The sequence below is a fragment of the Orycteropus afer genome, unplaced genomic scaffold (assembly GCF_000298275.1).
Source record: "Orycteropus afer afer isolate SDZICR_OR568_19922 unplaced genomic scaffold, OryAfe1.0 scaffold00039, whole genome shotgun sequence".
NCBI classification, from domain to species: Eukaryota; Metazoa; Chordata; class Mammalia; order Tubulidentata; family Orycteropodidae; genus Orycteropus; species Orycteropus afer.
In genome coordinates, this window is record NW_006921626.1 from 7,607,324 (window position 1) to 7,627,997 (window position 20,674).

General features: G+C 35.9%; 1 protein-coding gene across 1 annotated transcript in view; it reads left to right on the forward strand.

The window, feature by feature from the left end:
- BROX (BRO1 domain and CAAX motif containing) overlaps positions 1–16,969 on the forward strand; it is a 24,625-nt gene extending 7,656 nt beyond the window's left edge. The window contains exons 4-12 of the mRNA XM_007936951.2: positions 3,945–4,040; positions 5,169–5,241; positions 6,169–6,274; positions 7,147–7,236; positions 8,584–8,669; positions 14,213–14,294; positions 14,777–14,927; positions 15,775–15,934; positions 16,883–16,969. Of these exons, the coding sequence (XP_007935142.1) occupies positions 3,945–4,040; positions 5,169–5,241; positions 6,169–6,274; positions 7,147–7,236; positions 8,584–8,669; positions 14,213–14,294; positions 14,777–14,927; positions 15,775–15,934; positions 16,883–16,969 (931 nt within the window). The remainder of the gene's footprint in view (positions 1–3,944; positions 4,041–5,168; positions 5,242–6,168; positions 6,275–7,146; positions 7,237–8,583; positions 8,670–14,212; positions 14,295–14,776; positions 14,928–15,774; positions 15,935–16,882) is intronic.
- Positions 16,970–20,674: the final 3,705 nt, after the last annotated feature.

Below are 20,674 nucleotides of genomic sequence, written 5' to 3' on the forward strand. Positions count from 1 at the left end.
TGACATGAGACAAAGTATATGTGAACTGCTGTATGAAAAGGGAATTTACTCTGTAAATCTTCACCCAAATCCTAATTAAAAAAAAAAAAGAAAGAAAGAAAAAGAAAAAAACATTGCATCTAAACTCTTAACACATTCTGTTAAGTAAAATATAACTTGATTCTCCTGGACTAAACCTGTTTTTAAGATAATGACTACAAATTAAATGTTAATTAAAATTACACAGTTTTAACTTTTCTTAACAGCATTCTAAACACACAAAGAATGGTTTGGGAATTTGGAATCCAAACCTGTCTTTCGGTCTTGACCTGCATTCAGGTAGAGCAGAATTTTAGTTTTTCCTCTACTTTTATTTATTTGATGGTTAGGTCAGAAATCTTTGGTCAGTCTTTGTCCTCCTCTCCCCACTGCCTCCCAGGTCTGCCTTAATTCAGTACTCCCTTGACTGACAGTATTTTCTTCCTTCCAAAACTTTCCGTCAGAGCTTTCTCTTTACTCACTTGAACTAGTTATAAGTTCATTAGGAAACAAATCATAATGTTTTTATTTAACCACCATTTTTATACCAACATTCTTTAAATAGTTAAATATCTTTATCTCAGTTTATTTCAGAATTACCTTTGTATACATACAAAAAAGTAAGGAAGTAAATTTATTAGAGATTGCTGAATGACCAAGGCAGACTAATTCATTCTAGTGGAAGGAATATGACTTTGGATTCATGCATACCTGGAATGCAATCCTAAGTCTTCTACTGTGTGAACAGCTACTTCTTCTAGTATACGTTAAGGTTACAGATACTTCATACAGTTTTTATGAGGAACAAAATAAAATTTATGTGAAGTGAATAATGTAATGCTTGGCATATAGTAGGCATTCAATAATTGTTAGTTTCATTCCTTCCTTGTGAATATTATACATAGAATTCATAAGTTGGATATGAATTGTGGACTCTGAATCCCGCCAGATCTTAATGTTCTAGAATACTGTGGTTATCTAAGTCTTCATTTTGTTTTTGTGTCACGCCTTTGTTCATCCAAAATTAAAGAATATATCCCCCAAAATTACATTTTTAAAAGAATCAAGCCTCTTTATGTTCGTTACATTGGAAAACATTGGCAGCATTTAAAATGTTTTATGTTTCATAAATTTGGCATTTTTGCCTACAGCATGCCAAATTCTTTCCTTGTATAAGCTAATTATTTAATATTTTTCAGCTCAATTTTATGAGACAATGAAGATTATGCAATGCAGGCTTTAAGTAATACTGACTATTCAGTACATCCAAGACTTTTCAGTTATTTTAGGTTAGATTGCTACTTATTAAATAGAAAATACTCCACAGCTCATCTGTCGGATTGTTGTTCTGTAGTGCTTGCATGTTGCTCAGGCTTGAGGAGACAAAGTAAAGTATTACAATGAAATGTGCAGAGATCTGGAGTTAGAAAACCTAAAGGGAAAAACATGCTTGACATTTCTCAAGCTGAAATAACTGAAGAAAAAATTCAAGTCTCGAGTGACAGTATTGAAGGATTCTGTAGGAGCTTTGGTGATGTAGTGCCCAAGGCATTTGACTGCTAACCAGAAGGGTGGCAGTTCAAACCCACCAGCCGCTCTGCAGAAGGACTGGGCAGTCTACTTCCATAAAGATTTACCGCCTTGGAAACCCAAAGGGGGTCACTATGAGTTGGAGTTGACTCAATGGCAGTGAGTTTGGTTTTTTCCCTTTAATAGGCAAAATATTGAATGATTCAGAAAGCATCAAAAGAAGATGGAAAGAATACACAGAGTCACTGTACCAAAAAAAGAATTGGGCAACATTCTCCTGTTTCAGGAGGTAGCATATGATCAAGAGCCATTGGTATTTAAGGAAGAAGTCCAAGCTACACTGAAGGAATTGGCAAAAAACAAGGCTGCAGGAATTGATGGAATACTCATTGAGGTGTTTCAACAAATGTATGCAGCTTTCGATGCACTTACACATTTATGCCTAGAAATTTGGAAGACACCTAACTTGCTAGCCTACTGACTGGAAGAGTAGGCCATATTTGTATCCATTCTAAAGAAAGATGATCCAACCAACTAAAACCAAACCCACTGCCGTTGGGACAGTTCTAATTTATAGCAACTTCCATTGGGTTTCCAACAGAATGTGGAAATTATCAAACAGTGTCAATATCACACACAAAATTTCACTGAAGATAATTTAAAAAACAATTGCAGCAGCATACTGACAGGGAACTTCCAGAAATTCAAGCTGGATTCAGAAGTGGATATAGAACAAGAGAGACCATTGCTGATGTCAGAAGGATTTTGGCTGAAAGCAAAAAATATAAGAAAGATGTTTACCTGTTTTTACTGACTATGCCAAGGCATTTGACTGTGTGGATCATAATATATTATGGATAATGTTGAGAAGAATGGGAATTCCAGAACATTTAATTTGCCCTGATGAAGGACCTGTATGTGTACAAGAGGGTGTCATTCAAACAGATCTAGGGGCTTCTGTGTGGTTTAAAATCAGGAAGGAGGTGCATCAAGGTTGTATCCTTTCACCATACTTTTTCAGTCTGTATGATGAGCAAATAATCCAGGAAGCTGGACTATATGAAGAGCAATGTGTCATTAGGATTGATGAAAGACTAATCAACAACTTGCAATATGCAGAGGACCCAGCCTTGCTTGCTAAAAGTGAAGAAGACTTGTGGCACTTAGTGATGAAGATCAAAGAACACAGTCTTCAGTGTGGATTACACCTCAACCTAAATAAAACAAAAATCCTCATAACTGGATCAAGAAGCAATATCATAAATGGAGAAGAGGTTGAAATTGTCAGAGATTTCATTTTACTACAATCTACAACCAACACCTATGGACGCAGCAGTCAAGAAATCAGATCTCGTATTGCACTGGGCAAATCTGCTGCAAAAGACCTCTTTAAAGTGTAGAAGAATAAAGATGTCACTTTGAAGACTGAGGTGCACGTAACCTAACCATGGTATTTTCAGTCATCTCATATGCTTGTATAAGCTGGGCAATGAACAGGGAAGACAAAAGTTGATGCCTTTGAATTGTGGTGGCAAAGAATACTGAAAATACCATTGGACGGCCAGAGGAACAAACAAATCTGTCCTGGAAGAAGTGGAGCCAGAATGCTCCCTGGAAGCAAGAATAGCAGACTTCATCTCACTTGCTTTGGTCATGTGGTCAGAAGGGACAATTCCCTGGAGAAGGATATCATGCTTGGTCAAGTGGAGGGTCAGCAAAAAAACAGAAACCCTGAACAGGATGGATTGACAGATGCAGTGGCTACAACAGTTTCCTCAAGCATAGCAAGGATTGTAAGGGTGGAGCGGGACCAGGCAGCGTTTCGTTCTGTTGTACACAGGATCACTAAGAGTGCTGACTCGATGGCACCAAATAATAGTAACAATAACAAATAGAAATGTGCTATGAGTATATGTTTTGAAAAATTTTTCAACTGTACATGCTCAGACTACTGCTTACATGTGATACAATAGAAACGGAGCATGTTAGGAACAAAATAGGTTAAAATAAGGATAAAAAGAGAGAGTTACTCATGAGCCTTCACATAAATAAGCAAAACTACTTTATTTAAAGGTAAAGTTATAAATTAAATATATTCAGTAGATCCATTTGAAAGCACTCAGTGCTGGAAAAAATTAAGCTGTTAAACGATGCATTAAATATTTCTTAAGAAAGTAAAACTTTTTAAGTTTATTCGTAACTCAGATGCCTTAGGCATTGTGCTGCCAGAGCTCATTAGAGTAAACTTAGGGATTGCTTTTTCTGTATAGTGCCATAGTGCCTTGGATACTATCAGTTAGTATATAGTTGTTTATAATTTTAAGTTAGATGCATAGTAGGCTTCATGTAGAGATGTCTCAGTAATAGAACTTAATTCATCATATTTGTAATTCTAGTGCCCAACAGGATGCTGTTTTTGAATTAATTTCCATGGGATTTAATGTAGCTTTATGGTATACCAAATATGCTTCAAGACTGGCTGGAAAAGAAAAGTAAGTTGAAAGGGGAGGGTTATATATGTCTTTTCAAATATATGAAGCTTCATTATTAAAAAATGTAGGCTGTTGATAAAAAGTCGTACTTTGGAAAAGTGAAAAGTTGCCTTATGATTTTGTATTTTAAGTATCAGAATTATGTGAATAGTGTGAAAAGGGAAACATCTTATTTATAATCATGTCATGGGAAAGGAAGGGCTTTCTAAATAAGACCCCAAACCAAGAAACCATAAATGAAAAGACTGAATATTTGGCTACATAAATGGAGTTAAAAAGCAAACAACACACTGGTCAAAAATTGCAACCCATGTGACAAATTGTTTTTATAACTTATAAAGAACTTTTACAGATGAACACAGGACGACAAATAAGCCTATTAGAAATGAAGAAAGGACGTGATAAGTCACAGAAAAAAGAAACACAAAGGCTTATTTATAAGCATGCGAAATGATGCTTTAAAGCATCCAAAAATTACCATGCAAGATGCAATTTTTATAATAGCAAGAAGGGATACTACAAATAAGAAACTGGCAAATTAATGGTGGTGCACCAATACCTACAAATAATATGCAGCCATTTAGAAATAAAATTTAATTTTGAGAATACATCTCTAAAGTGTGTTAAGTGATTAAAAAGCAAGGGCAGAATCGTAAGTATAGCTACCATTGTATATGTAGGTGTTTTTTAAGAGTGTGCATGCATTAAATGTGTAATGAATGTATCATGCTTGCTTATGCCCAGAAGATGTCTGGAAGGAAAAACGAAAAATAATTTGTTCAGAGTTTACCTCTTGGCAGGGCCTCTTTTCATTTATAGCATCTTCTTGTTGGATATTTTTCATGTGAGTTTCTTAATTTTTTAAGTGTCAAAATTAGATTTTTCTAAAGGAAGAAAATCAGAGGTGAGAAGCACCATATTTTTACACAAATAACACGTGCATTGTACATTTTTTTGCCAACTGTGAACCTCCTCACGTGTATTTTCCTAGATATGCCATGTGCATTTTATGTGTGGGTGCATTATTTAAGAAAAAATACAGTAATTGTGTTTTATGATAATGTATTACTTGATGGTTTTAATATCAAAAACAGACGTTATCCTCAAGTGTAATTACTATCCTTTAAGCATAACAGAAGATGAAGCAAAAGAAGTTCATCGAAGTCTAAAAATTGCAGCTGGGATTTTTAAACATTTAAAGGTAAAATACATATATATATTCTTAATGCTTTAATTCTTGACTTGGTTTTGTTGGGAGGAAAGGGATTGTTTCATTAGGTGAATAGAGCTTGGTATATGTTCTGTTTTCATAATGTTAATTATCTTGATGAATTCTGCTGATTACAGAATATTAAGTGTCAATTTTAGTCTTAAAATCACCATTGCATTTTAAAATTAGAAAATTCAAGTTATAATGAAGTGCTTATTTTTCTATCTTTCTAAAAGGGTAAAAGAGAAGAAACGGGGAAACTGATGGTTCTTCCTGGTTCTTACTGCTTCTGCAACACTTATTAGGAGCAGTCGTGATTCTGCAGATCTGAACTTCTGACTGATTTCTCTGTATCTTAGAGAAAAGACTAGAAGGATGTCTATATACACGTTATTTATATTAAATTGTATAGAGATGTAGTCGTAATCGGGAAAAAGAATAATGTATTTTCTAACCAGATTTTCCTCCACTTCTAAGTGGTTTTATTAGAATTACTGAGGGCCTACTGGAGGCCAGTATTCTTATAGGAGATGCTTTTATGGTGATTTGAACAGCAGTGATCAAGAATCGGCTATAGAATTATCAGTAGTTTTTTCTTTTCATTTGTTGTTTGTTGTACAAAAGGGAGCTTTGCTTGCTATTTCAGTTCATCATTTTCTAAGATGAAACTATGTATGGCTTTCATACCTAAGCAAGCTTTTATGATCACAATTTTGCTCCTGAATATTTTGTTCTTATAAAATCTGAGTTGTATAACATATAGACGTTTTTAGTTAATATTGCTCCTTTTTACATAGTTTTTGTTTGTTCCCTAAGTAAATCCCCAAATTATACATCTTATCATGTCCATTTCCTTCATCTGACAATTGGGTTAAAATAAAATTTGACTTCTGTTATCTCTTTTTCTTTCTCTTTTAGGAAAATCATATCCCAAAACTTATTACACCTGCAGAAAAGGGAAGGGATTTAGAGGCACGGCTTATAGACGCTTATATTATCCAGTGTCAGGCAGAAGCTCAAGAAGGTATCCCTAAATATTGTAACACTCCTTGAAGAGAGTTTTTATTTCATTCCTTTCTGACAGCATAAAATTAATTCTTTAGCTCATTTTTCTCCTTTTCCTCTTCTTTTCTTCTCATGGCTTAATATACTCCTTGGATAGGTTTCTTTCTTCAGTCAAACAGCATTGATAATGGAGGCATGATAGGACTAGGCAGAATTCTGGGGTTAGTGTTAATCTATTTTAGTGAAATTCTTGTTCTTAGACTCAAGGATCTGTACTAAGGAATGGATTTAAAGTAGCCACTATTTGGCTTACCTTGAAATCTTTGCCTTTCGATGTTAGGAAATAAATGGGGACTTAAGTGAAATAATTGGGAGCTCTGGTAGCATAGGGTCTAAGGCATTTGACTGCTAACCAGAAGACTGGCGGTTCAAATCCACCAGCCACTCCTCAGAAGAAAGGTTGGCCAATCTACTTCGTAGTGATACTGCATTGGAACCCAAGGAGGGGTCGCTGAGTCAGATCCCACTTGACAGCAGTGAATAAGTGAAACAATTAAAAAAAAGAACACTTTGCAGGCTTTTGTTTTTCTTAATTTCAAACTGTAGTGTCTTGAAAATACTATGTTTTAGATTATGTCATACTATTTTGTAGCAGTAATTCTCTATGATTAGGTAGTGATTTATTTAAAGCAATATTACCAGAAGCAACAAGCTCATTGTTTTCTGTTTGTTGTTCATATTTACCTGTTTTGTAGCTTTTTTCATGTAAAAGCTGTTGTGGCAAACTATATTAAAATCTCACTTTTCAGACTGTCGGACTTTCTATTGCTGTTGTATTAAGTGAATAAAAGTAACCTTATTTGTAGAGTCACTTTTATGTTTTGATCACAGTAACAATTGCTCGAGCAATTGAACTAAAACATGCCCCAGGACTTATTGCTGCACTGGCATATGAGACAGCCAATTTCTATCAGAAAGCTGGTAAGTTATAATTCTATCATTATGGTTATTCTAGTCTTTAGATTTTCAGGTTTATTAGCATTAGGGTTTAGAGAGAAAATGAAAAGGTTCTCAGAACAAAAAGATTTATCAGCTCTAGGCTTACTAGGCAAAACAAAAAAGTTCATCTTTTGCAAAATAAAAGAATTAAAGCTGTTCACAGTATGTTTCTGTTTTAATGGAAAAGACAATGCTATACTTTCTAGTCAGTTATAACTAGTAATTACAACAGCTATTTTGCTTTTTAAAGTTTTTGGTCTTCGTAACAACCTAGTGAAGAAGACCATATAGATACTATCCTTATTTGAACCAGAAAATGAAATCAAGGGGTTTGGCATGATTAGTCCTTAATTTTACTGCTAGCAGATGAAAAGCTAGGATTATAACTCAGTTCTTCTGATTAGCTTATTGATCTTTTCATTCATTCCTACAGGAAACATTCATAAGATTATATATATGAGATGGTTACTCTGTTAGTTGTTGGAAATACAAAGATTAGTGAAAAAGATTCACAGTCTAGAGAAGAAAACAAATACGAACCACGTTATTGTAGTGTGAAGTAAGATATTATTACAGCAGTGAAGAAAGAACCTAAACAACTAGAGGAAGCCTTATTTTGAAATATAAATAGAAGTTTGCTAGCAAGCTCTGAAATATAGTAGGAGTGGAGCATTCTGTAATAAGTACAGAGATAAGAAAGAGCTTAGCACATTCTGGAACCGTCAGATAGTTGCTCTCGCTCTTAGCAGAAACATGGAATGAGCAATAGGACAATAGGTTAGAAAAGTGTGCAACATAAGGTGCTGGGCCTTTATTCTGTAGATACTTGGGGTCTATGAAAAGATACAAATCTGACTTGATTAGATTTGAATTTAAGAAAGATCCCTGCAGTTGTAATATGGAATTGCTAGTGAAGGAGTAGTAGGCTGACTACACTTAGCACTTAGGAGGAAATTATATTCTATGAAAGAAATTATGATTGCTTTGACAAAGATGTGAAGTTGCAAATGGAGAGGCAATAGATTTGAGAGATGTTAGACAAAAGAATGAGTGTGGGGGAGCACATGTGTTCAGGTATCTTCCATGCTTCTCACTTGGGTGACTAGGCTAATCTTTACATTACTGTATTATAAAAATGTTTTAAAATAGAAAATACAATAGTGTGATCAATATTTACTTGAAAGTACTTAAAGTGGTTTGTTTTTTGTTTTTAATGTACAAATGCTTGAGTTGTGGCTTGAATAGCATTCTACTTTAAGCATTAAAACATGTGAACTGAAAAATCTAGCAGGGTGAAATTATATTTTGCTTTTTAAAACGTAACTTTAGATCATACTTTATCCAGTTTGGAGCCTGCATACTCTGCAAAATGGAGAAAATATCTTCACTTAAAAATGTGTTTCTACACAGCTTATGTAAGTATTTGTAACACTGAGGACAGTGTTAATTACTTTCTTTCCAGCCCCTTAAGTGCTAGGTCTCTGGGGCCAAACTCCTCATTAGCATTTTACAAATAATGACAGTTCTCAGTGAATTCACTGAGTGGAACCATTGTGAACCTAATAGGGTAAGAAGAGAGGCTTGTGGAATTGTAGAAGTGGATTATAGCAATAGAATTACTGTTTGATTCAAAAAACACTTTTAATCTGGAACCTTCTGATGGCTTAATGAAAATCCTCCCAGTCATTTCATCCAGTACATTTAGAAAGATATTTACTAATTCTAATCTCAAGGCGTGTCACATAATCTGTCATCTGGGTTAGTGAAGAACCATCAAATAACTTTTGAAAATAACTTTTCAATTTTTGGAAGTTACTCATAAGTCTACTAAACCCACCAAATGCACTTACTTGTTTTCTTGATTAAAGTATAAGAGATAGTCAGAGGCCTTTTTCAGATCTAAGTTGATTATTATATTTCTTACGTTTTGCAGTCTGTTTCAAGTACACTGCTTAAGAACATGTGCACCCCCTGCATTGATGAAGACCTTTAAAGAGTGAACATGTTTATCTTAGTTATCTAGTGCTACTACCACATAACTATGTGGCTTTAACAAACAAAAATTTGTTTTCTCATAGTTTAGGAGGCTAGAGTTCTGAATTCAGGGAAAAATTGTTTCATTGGCTCAGGAGGAAGGTCCTTGTTGCTTCAGCTTCTACTTTAGTTCCTTGGAGATCTCTATGTGTCTTGGCATCTGTCTTACCCCATCTCTTCTGCTTATTTAATCTCTTTTACATCTCAAAAGTGATTGATTTCAAGACATATACTGACCCTGCCTCATTAACATAAGAAAGATAGCACATTTACAAATGAAATTATAACCACAGAGGTTAGGATTTGCAACATACATTTTTAGGGGACATAATTCAATCCACAGCATTCTACCCATTGATTCCCAAAAATTCATTTCCTTGCCACATGGCAAAACATATTCACCCAGTCATACCATGCCAAAAGACTTAAATCAACTTCATGTCCCAAATCTGATCTTCTCAATTATCTAAGTCAAATAGGAGATGAAACTTGCATGCTCCATCCTGGGACAAAATTCCTCTTTATCTGTGAACCAGTGAAATCTAGAAAACAAGTTAGCTATTTCCAAAGTATGATGGTGCACCAAGCACAGGTTAGACATTTCCATTACTAATGGGAGAAATTTGAAGGAAAGAAGGGAAAACAGGGACCATGCAAGTCTAAAACCCAGCAAAACAATTTACATTGGTTCTCAAGGCTTGAAAATAATCCTCTGTTGTTTGGGACCATCTAGGCAGTAACTCTGCCCCCAGAATCTGGGTGTTGATCATGCCCTCTAGATTCTGAATGGAGGCCCCTTGCCTTGGGCTTCAGGTCTACCTTTAGACCCTCTGGGATAGGAACTCTGCTCCCTTGGCTTTGTTGTCGTTGTTGTTATGTGCCGTCGAGTCAAACTGACTCATAGCAACCCCTCCTTGGGTTTCCAAGGCAGTATCACTATGGAAGTAGGATTGCCCAACCTTTAGGTGGCCCCATTTTTCTAATTCATCTGATTGGTGATCCCACTCCTTTGGCCCTGGCAGGCCCCTTCTGCTCTGTGGGCATGGCAGTACACTCTGGCTAGCCTCACCATTTGAAACAGAAGGCTCTGCTTCCCATACTCCTTCCAACAGTTCTGCTGATCCAAGTTGCTCTAAGGATGGTCCTTTTCTTTTGGGAGGAGCTCTGGTGGTGTAGTGCTTGAGGCATTTGACTGCTAACCAGAAGGCTGGTGGTTCAAACCCACCAGCCACTCCTCAGAAGGAAGATTGGGCAATCTACTTCTGTAGTGATACTGCTTCAGAAACCCAGGAGGGGTCATATGAGTCAGATTCGACTTGATGGCAATGTGTTTGGTGTTTTTTTTTTTTTTTTTTTTTTCTTTTGGAAGACAACAGATATAGCTCCTTTGGCCTGGTTCTTGCTTATAGAATGTCAAGAAGCACACAGCATTCTTTTCTTTTATTCTTTCTCTGGCCCCTTCAGTCTAAGCTGATAGGTATATTGTAATTGGTTAGATCCATCAGTCTCAGGCTTAATCTCTTCACCAGAAGGTTGTGTAGCTATATCTTTGGCAGACATTCTAGGACTTGTTTTCTTAGTTTATACAACAGAATCTTTCACATCTTTTAAGTTTTGTTTTCATTTTGTACAGCTTTTTTTTTTTTTTAAGTCCATTTATTTCCTTTCTCATTTTACTGTGAGTGGCAAGGAGAAATTATGTGGCCCTTTAAGAGCTTGCTTAGAAATCTCATTGGCCAGATAACCAGGTTCATCACTTAAAAGTTTTACCTTCTACCAGTCAGACCTAATTCAGATGAATTCTTTGCCACTATATAAGTGTATTTGTAAAATGCATCACCCTTCTTCCATTGTCCAATCTCATATTCATTATTTTCTTTAGAAGCCTTACCAGGACATTTAACATCCACATTTTTAGCAACATTTTGTTCCTGGTGCCACGTGTATTCTCTTAAGACAATTGAGACTTTCTCTGTAGGTCTCCTCACTTCACTCTGAGCCCGCACCAGAATTGTCTTTGACATCTGTAATTCTACCAATAATCTCTTCAAGACAATCTGCTTTTACTGTTGTTGTTGTTGTTATTTGCCATGGAGTCGGCCCCGACCCCTCCTTGGGTTTCCGAGGCAGTATCACTACGGAAGTAGGAATGCCCAACCTTCCTTCCGAGGAGTGGCTGGTACTGTTACACATCTTAAAACTCTTCAGTCTCTACCCAAAACTGCTTCCATGTTTTAGTTATCTGTTAGAGCAACACCCCTACTTTTCTGCCTTATCTGTTGTCTTATAAATCCTTGGTTATCTAGTGCTGCTATCACAGAAATACCCCAAGTAGGTGGCTGCAAAAAGGGCATTGGGGATCCTCCTCCTCTGACCTCTAACATCAGGAGGGGGAGAATTCTGATGAGCAGCCCCAGGCTGATTCCTGTGACTGCTGATTCCTATGATGCCGCCTTCTAGCCTTTCTGCTAATTTTGACACCAGCCATCCCTCCCGCGGCACCCTTTACTTCTCTGCAGGGTTTGATAATTCATTGGATTGGCCACATAGAACTCACAGACAATACTCAAGATACAGGGCTTATTAAGGAAGTAACAGGTTACAATTCCAGTTCAAGAATGCACTCAGGATACAGTTCTTCAATCAGACAGTTTCTCTTTTGCTGTGCCTGTAGGCACACTTCTTTTTAGCCCTTGGCTTCTTGGCCTGGCCTCAGCCCTGCTCCAGCAAGTGTTACAAAGCTCTTCTAGCTCTGCCTGTAGGTGCACCCCACTCTACTTGTAAGCCTCCTGCTCAAAGACACTCGGCTTTCTCACTCTGGCGGCTGGTCTCTTAGTTCTGCTGCCACGGTCTCTTTGCCAGTCACCTTTGCAGTCGTCTTAGCACAGGGATCTTGGGTCCAAGTAACACACTCCTCTCTCGGTTTTTCTGACCTGATAGTGAGATCCCCTCTTCTGCCTCTCGGAGGGCTCATTTTAAGCCTAATAGAGTGACAAAACTAACCAATCCCCCCATTAGAGTTCCATACACCTTATTTCCATGGTCCCACCCTCACAAGAGTGCCATATACTTTATTTACATTATTAATAAGCTACTCAGTCCCCTTGGTGGACCACAAACACCTCATGTTTGTATAGTTCTGCCCAGTCATCCATCCAGTGGAAGTCACAAAGACCATGTTTAGAAGACCAAGTAGTTCACTGCACCAGAGTGGCATTAACAAATTTGTTTTCCCTGTTTAGAGCACTGGTAGCATAGTGCCTAAGGCATTTGACTGCTAGCCAGAAGGCTGGCAGTTGAAACCCACCAGCCACTCCTCAGAAGGAATACTGGGCAATCTACTTCCATAGAGGTACCATCTCGGGAACCCAAGGAGGGGTCACTATGAGTCGGACTTGACAGCAGTGAGTTTGATTTGATTAGGAGGCTAGAAGTCTAAAATCAGAGCTGAGCTCTTGGGGAAGGCTTTCTCTATCATCTCTGGAGGAAAGGCTTTGTCTCTTCAGCTTCTGCTTCCTGGTTACCTGGTGATCTCCATGTATTTTGGCATCTTATCTTATCCCTTATCTGTCTTATCTCTCCTTTACTCATTTGTTTAATTTCTTTTTTATCTCAAAAGAGATTGACTCAAGATACACTCTACATTAATCCTTCCTCATTAACATAATAAAGACAGCCCATTCACAGATGGAATTGTAACCACAGGCATAGAGGATAGGATTTATAACACGTCTTTGGGGACATTATCAATCTGTAATGGTATCCTACTTCAGGCTGCTACAGATGTCTCTTAAAAACCTCTTTACCACTTCTTGGGACCATAGCCACAGGGCACATGAAGCTCAGTTGGCATAACATACTACATAAAAACGTTCCACATCCTACTTTGGCGAGTAACAACTGGTATCTTAAAAATTTGCAAGTGGCCATCTAGATGCAATGATACATTTCTCCTTGTCCAAAGCAAAGAACAATGAAAAAAAACAGAGATGCATGGAAACAGCCCAAGCGACTGGTAAACCATGTGATCTCAGCCTATATGACTATGAGACCAGAAGAATTAGATGGTACCTGGCTACCACTGTCAACCATACGGAGGGGGATCTATGTAGGAGATCCTGGATAGAGGAGGAGAACAATGTGGAAAAAAACTCAAAATCATTAAAAAAAAAAAAAAGGGACCAAATTTGCTGGTCTGATAGAGCCTGGTGGAACCCCTGAGACTGTGGCCCCTAGCTGCCCTTCAGGTCTAAAATTGAGCCCACTCGTATGGCTTCCAGCCAAACAAAAGACAGGCATATAAGCTGAACATTTATATCACTCTTTGGAGAGGTCAATCATGGGAGAATAGAAGGGCTTTGTATGCACAGGGAGACATGTCAGGGGCAGGAGTGCATGGGAGGGAAGAGCACAGGGGAAGAGGTAAGTATGGGGAGAAAATGGGAGGGGAACTGTTGCATTGTGGAAAATTGCAGTCAGTGTCATGAGACAAAGTGAGCTGCTGTATGGAAAGTGAATTTGCGTTATAAACTCTCACCCAGATCACAATAAAAATTTAAAAAATAAAAAGAATTTAATCTTAAAAAAAAAACTATTTAACACTTAACCTTAGAACTCTCCCTCTGCCTCAGCACAGTGATTTTCCTCCTTTGTCTACTGTTTTTAAAATGGGTTTTAGTAAAGACTTTTTAGGCTGTGGTTAGAAGGCTAGTTTGGTTCAAAGCTTCACGTAATTGTACCTTTTATATGAATCCCATTGAGCAGAGATGAGGAAATGCTTAAGTAAAGAAAATTAAGGGATTGCACTGATACTTTAAACAATAGACAAAGGTACTACTTATTCATCTGACACATGCATGAAACGGTGGGAGTGGAGAAAATCATTTAGGAAGAAAATGAATAAAAATGTTGTTTCTTTTACCAGGCCTACTGTTACCATGGTCAGACTTTGTTGGCTAGTGATAAATGTGGTGAAGCAATCAGGTCTCTTCAAGAAGCAGAAAAATGTAAGTGTTTCTGCTAAAATATTACCTGCCTTTGTAAAAACAAATGTCTTAACATAAAGGGAGTTGGGAAGTTAAAAAAGATAAGGCACTTGACTGCTAATGGGAATGTCAGCAGTTAAAACCCAGCAGCTGTTCTGTGGAAGGAAGACTGGGCACTCTACTTCTGTAAAGATTTACAGCCTGGGAAACCCAATGGGGGTCGCTCTGAGTCGGAATATGACTCAGTGGCAGTGAGTTTGGTTTTGTTTTTGTTTTTTTTGATGAAAGAGAACGGGAGTGTGTTGGGTCATTAGAAGGGAGAACAAAGTTCTGGAAATATAGGACCTGTTGAAAATACACAGAAACACTTCCACTCTTATTCATAATTGATCTTCTACTAGGTAAAGAGCAGTAACATTTCTTGTCATCTCTGATTTAAAGCCTTTTAATATAAATAGATAATTAATTATACTCAAATGACTTTATATTCCTTGCACATGTAGTTTATGCAAAGGCAGAAGCATTATGCAAAGAGTATGGGGAAACCAAAGGACCAGGACCAACAGCCAAACCTTCAGGACACTTGTTCTTCAGGAAACTTGGAAGTCTAGTGAAGAATACCCTAGAAAAGTGCCAAAGAGAAAATGGATTTATGTGAGTACAGCTGTTTTATGTCTTAGTAATATTAACTAACATTTTCTGTTAATCTCTATTCCCAAAAGTTTTATGTTAAATTGCATTTGAGATAGCATTAATTTTCTCTTAAAGTTCAATCGTTTAGGGCCTAACATTTATTCTGCCTCTGAGGATGATAGGAAAAAGCAGATATAAAACTTTAAACATGAATTACTAACATGTAATTCATTCGGACACTTCTTTTTTGTCCTAATTTTTTCTTAACTTTGTTTCACTGGCATTCCCTCTTCCTATGTTATACATACCTACTCAACTGCATTTCTGTGTTCATCTCACTATCGCTTTAGCCGCCTCTAAAGCAAGAAAATTACTTTCCTTTCAATCCTTCCCAGTCATACCAAGTGGTTTTCCATTGTTAAGTCAGTGGTATTTAAACTACATAGATCACCGTCTATGTAAGGTTGGTAGAATCAACCTCAACCCTACTTCTATCTCTTTACATTATTCCCCTTATATTCCACATCTAGTCATACTGAGTGAGTTCATTTTATTTCCCTAAACATACCTAGGGTTCAGCTTTCATCATTTTGTTTAGGAATTGCCTCAGAACCCCTAAGTCTGGGTTAATTGCCCCTCTTTTGTGTTCTCATTAACCTTACATCCATCATAGCTTAGGTTACATTGCTTTGTAATTGACAAGGTTTGTTGACTATTTCACTTCCCTGTAAGTTACATGAAGTGTGGAAGTCTGTTTTATTCATCATTAAATTGACATTGTCTCACCTGGGCCTGGTACATAAGCACTCAGATAGTTACCAAATAAATGAATGAAATTGCTACTTAAACTTTTTTTTTTTTTTTGCAGTTACTTCCAAAAAGTTCCAACAGAAGCTCCAGCACTGGAACTGAAAGCAAATTATGGTCTTGTAGAGCCAATACCTTTCAAATTTCCTCCTACAAGTGCTCACTGGACACCAGAAACATTGGCTACATTTGATCTCACCAAGAGACCCAAGGATGACAGTGTATGAGATTGAGTATATTTCTTCTACTCAAGAAAGTTTTAAAAGAGAATAAGGAGTTAAAATTTTTATATTTTTCTCTGTTTTAGTAAATATATGTGTCTGGATGTTAAATTAGCTAATTACAGTACCTGGTAAAATCTGTCTTAGAATTCTCTTAAAGATGAGTCCTTGTCTTCTCATTTTGTACGTAATTGATTGATAGTGTTTCCAATACATTATCTTGCCTTTTGATAACTTGTCAGTTCATTCCTTCAACAACAGTGGCAGGAGGAAAGATCTAAAAAGAATGGCTTATCCATGTTCCTAGTACTCTAGCAGTACTCCCTGTTTTTAATTTAGAATGGGGCAGACAATTTGAAGATAGAATCTAATTTCAGTATTCCATTAAATCATCAGGGGTAAAATCTGACTTTTTATTCATTTATATCTAAATCAAATGGTAGATTAAAAGGAAATTTTGAGGTTTAACTACCAAAAGACTAGAAATTTGTGGCATAAGGAATGGGAAGAATGTTGCAGCCATAATTCCTTCATTGAAATTAGGTTGTTTTTGTATAATTTCCCTTCCAAACTAAAACCATTATTCCTTAAAATAACCAACTTGTATCCTGTTCAGCCTCTAAAATAATGCCTTTAGGAATAGCGTGTTATTAACATAAATTATCTTCAAATCTAAGGGTTCTACATACATAGACTCATCACTCAGTTTGTCCCTCCTCAGAAAGAGTGTGGAGTAGAGTATATCAGTGGCATGATTTTTGCCTGCCAACCTAGATTTTTATCTTCACTAGAATGTTATTTTCTGATTATGTATAGCTACTGGAGCACCTTTTTTAATCTCAGTGTTTCACTGTTATTTAATAAAAACATTTTTAAAACAGAAAGAGTTAGTGTTTACTTTTCAAATCTTAGTTTATGTACTTATATTATATTTTTCTTTTTGCTTAGACCAAGCCCAAACCAGAAGAAGAAGTAAAACCTGTGAAAGAACCAGATATCAAACCTCAAAAGGACACTGGGTGCTACATTTCCTAACATGCATTGGTACAGTGTATACATTGAATTTCTCCACTAGTGTATAAACTGTGGACCTTTGGTTCATATTTCTTAAAATCATTTCTCTGAAGCCTATAGAATGATTCATTACTATAGGAAATATACGTTCATATTTCAGAGGGAATATGCTTCAGTTTATCTGTTCTTGGTTTTTAATATAGTAGAGATATTTTATGCTTGCTTTCCTGACTCTCCTTTTTAATCAGGACAACTTTTGAAAGATTTTATTGTGCTTACACTCCTTTTAAAAGGCTGTTAGTCCTGGTCCTTGGTTTCCCCATACTCTTTGTATTTAGGGGGTTGGGTCTTTTTCTGAATTCTGAGTGGTTTCAGGATAATATACTAATGGTCAGAATCATGTGTTTTCAGATATATTTTTCTATCTTTACAAAAATTTTCCTTCTTGTTTCACACAAGAATGATAGGAATCAATTTTTAACAAAGACCTTTTCTTAACTTCACCGTTATGTTAATTGTAGCATAAACAACAAGTTGTTCTGAATCATTTATCATTTCTGGTGGGGAAAAAAAATTGCTTATGATTAAACTCATTTATACTAAATCCCTTACATTTATTAGGATATATAATTTACTCAAAAGTCAGTGTCTATAGGTATGTGTTGAGAGCAATTTAGAATTTGTTTCTTTCTGTTGGCCCTGTGCATCATTTCAGTCTCAATAAACCTACAGTGATTTTTACAAGTACTTTTTCTAGTGGGTTTTTTACTTAGATGAAGAACTTTGTAATAGCTCGTAGTGTTTCTCTATGAGATAATACAGAACGAAAATGTTTTTTGAAGAAGTACTGCATGGTGTAAAGAAATATCATTAAACTTAAATAAGATAGGTTGTCCTGAATTACACTAATAACTCTACTTCTTTGTTAAAGAAGTTATGGTAAAATGCCTTTGTTACCTGATTTTGGTGTACCTTGCATTCATATTGTTTCCTAATACATACATATCATGTCAAAATTGTTTTCCTTTATGCAAAAGGCCATAGGAAAAACTTAGAGAACAGACATAGATAATATGATCTTAAAAATAGTTTGTAATGTTTGAGACAGTTTAAAATATACACAAACTTGAGAAATAGTGGCTACATAACACTTTAACAGAAGTCACACATCTGTAGGTTTATCTTTTAATTATTCTCCTGGGGCTCTAATCAATTTTCTGTCATAAATGACAGATTTAGTCATGTAATGGAAATAGTAATAATTACTATTCTGTGCCAGGTACTGTGCTAAGCACTTACTAGATAAACCCTTGACTCCACATAGCAAGCCAGTGAGAAATAAATACAATTACCCTAAAGAAAATCTACATGAAGTACTGAGACAGGAATATACATTTCTTTATGAAGAAATGCCTATCTGAGTCAATATTGTGTTCAAATAAATGTTTATTTAAACTGTATATCATCATGTACACTCCTTTTAAAAAGCTACATAGTATCAGTGGAGGTTTTTCAAATATATCAAAATGCTAATTACTCCTTGGAGTATAACATATAAGATCTGAAATTGCAGTTTCCAGAAATAATGGAATAGACATTTAATTTTACTTTGTTAAATATTAAAAAATGTATTTAAAATAATATTAAAAAATTAAAGTATTTTATGTGATCCTTACAATATTATAAGTCTGTTTTTGCTGTATGCCATTTACAGACAAAACTTACAATACTTGATGCCAGCATATTGCACTCTGCCTGTGGACCTATTTATCTTAGGTTATTAGTGCTTATGAATCTCATTACTATGTCTTCACATTGACATACTTGTGGATCATACTACAGTACGTGAAATAGTTTATGTTCAGTGCTTCTGTAAAATGCAATTATTACTTCAAATCAATATTTGTCAGCATTAACATGGCAGATAATATCCATTTTACTCGGCAGAAGTGGTACTATGTGACCAAGATGTCCCATTACATATAATCTTTGGAATGCTGTTAGAAAAGTTGAGGAAGTAACAAATGTAAAGAAGTTACATGAAATTTTATGGAGATGTAAATTTATGTTAACTATTGCATATATTTAATACTTACGACAGCTAATATATTTACATCTGCTAAAAGTGTGTGTATAATGAGATTTCTTTCTATTTATGAAAATAAAAGTAATTTTACTTAGAATTTCTTTGGAATTTTTGTGGGTTTTTTTTTTTATAAATATTTTTACATTTACTAAACCAATAACAATTAATGTACTGCAAAATTGTAATTCTTCATTAATCTTTAAATGAGTTAAATGTGCATTAGTAGTGTGATGCAACATGAGTGGATTTAGTATTCAGCACATCTTGACCTATTCAGTTTCTACTTATGTTTGTTGGTGCCTGTCACATCTTAATCTCAAAATAGGATTTTGCTTGGCCTATGTTTGATACATAGCATTATCCAGGATGATACAGTATTGTGTACTGTGGAAACTAAGCTGTAGAACCTATCACTGCACATTACTCTGTGGAAAACATTGTATTTTATAAGCTTGAGGTTGCATTTTCAGTGCTATATAAAGGTATCGAGATAAAAATTTATTCAGAAATACTTATTTTCCAACATAATAGTGCTTTGGCAAACACTGTATTTCTTTTATATGTTTATAAAATAAACTTAGAGTGCCACTGTGGATTACAATAACTTTGTGCCTAAAGACTGGTTTTTCACATGATAAATTTGAGTACAGGTAATCCCCAACTTATGACCGGGTTCAGTTCTGATGATGAGATTGTAAGTTGGTTCAGACGTACATCACATACTTCATTTTTTCATTTTTAGTTTTCATTATTACTGCTTTTTATTATCACTATCTTTATAAATCCAATCTTTGTCTTTAGAGGTTGGAAATGTTACATATAAACTTACAGATATATTTTAATACATACATACTGTTAATGAATTGTGTCCCAAAAAAAATATGTTATAAATTAGAATAATCTCTATATCTGTGATTACTATCACGTTTGGTAATGGGTTGTCTTTTTATGTTGATGAGGCTGGGTTAGTATACTGTATGTATTTAGTCAATCTCTTTTGAGCTATGAAAGAGAATTAAACAAGCAAGTGAGAAAGCAGAGGTTGAAAAAGAGAGGTGCCAAGCCATATGAAGATCACTCAGGACCAGAAGCTCAGAAGAGACAAAGACCTTCCTCCAAAGCCCACAGAGAAAGAGAAAGCCTTGCCCTAGAGCTGGCACCTTCAATTCAGATGTTGAGGCCTCCTATATGGTGAGAAAATAAATTTCTGTTTGTTAAAGCCATACACTTGTGGAATTTCTGTTATAGCAGCACTAGGTAAGTCAGAATTTGGTACCAGGAGTAGAGTGCTATGCCAACAAATACAAGTAGTGATACTGCCTCAGAAACCCAAGGAGGGGTCGCTGTGAGTTGGGTCCGACTCGGTGGCAAATAACAACAACAACAACAACAATAGTAAAGGCCTAGATTTCATGAAGAGACTGTTGGTGGAATAATGGACATCAAAGGCTATTCTAGTGAGGCTCAGGGTGAAGTGAGGAGTGCTATGGAGAAAGTATCATATTAGGGAATACATATAACACCAACAACAGAACGTTGCTATAAATATGAACAGTAAATATCTTGGCAAGGCTTTAAAGAAAAATGATGAATATATGACTGGATAGTGGAGGAAGAGTGATGCTTTTTACGCAGTGGCA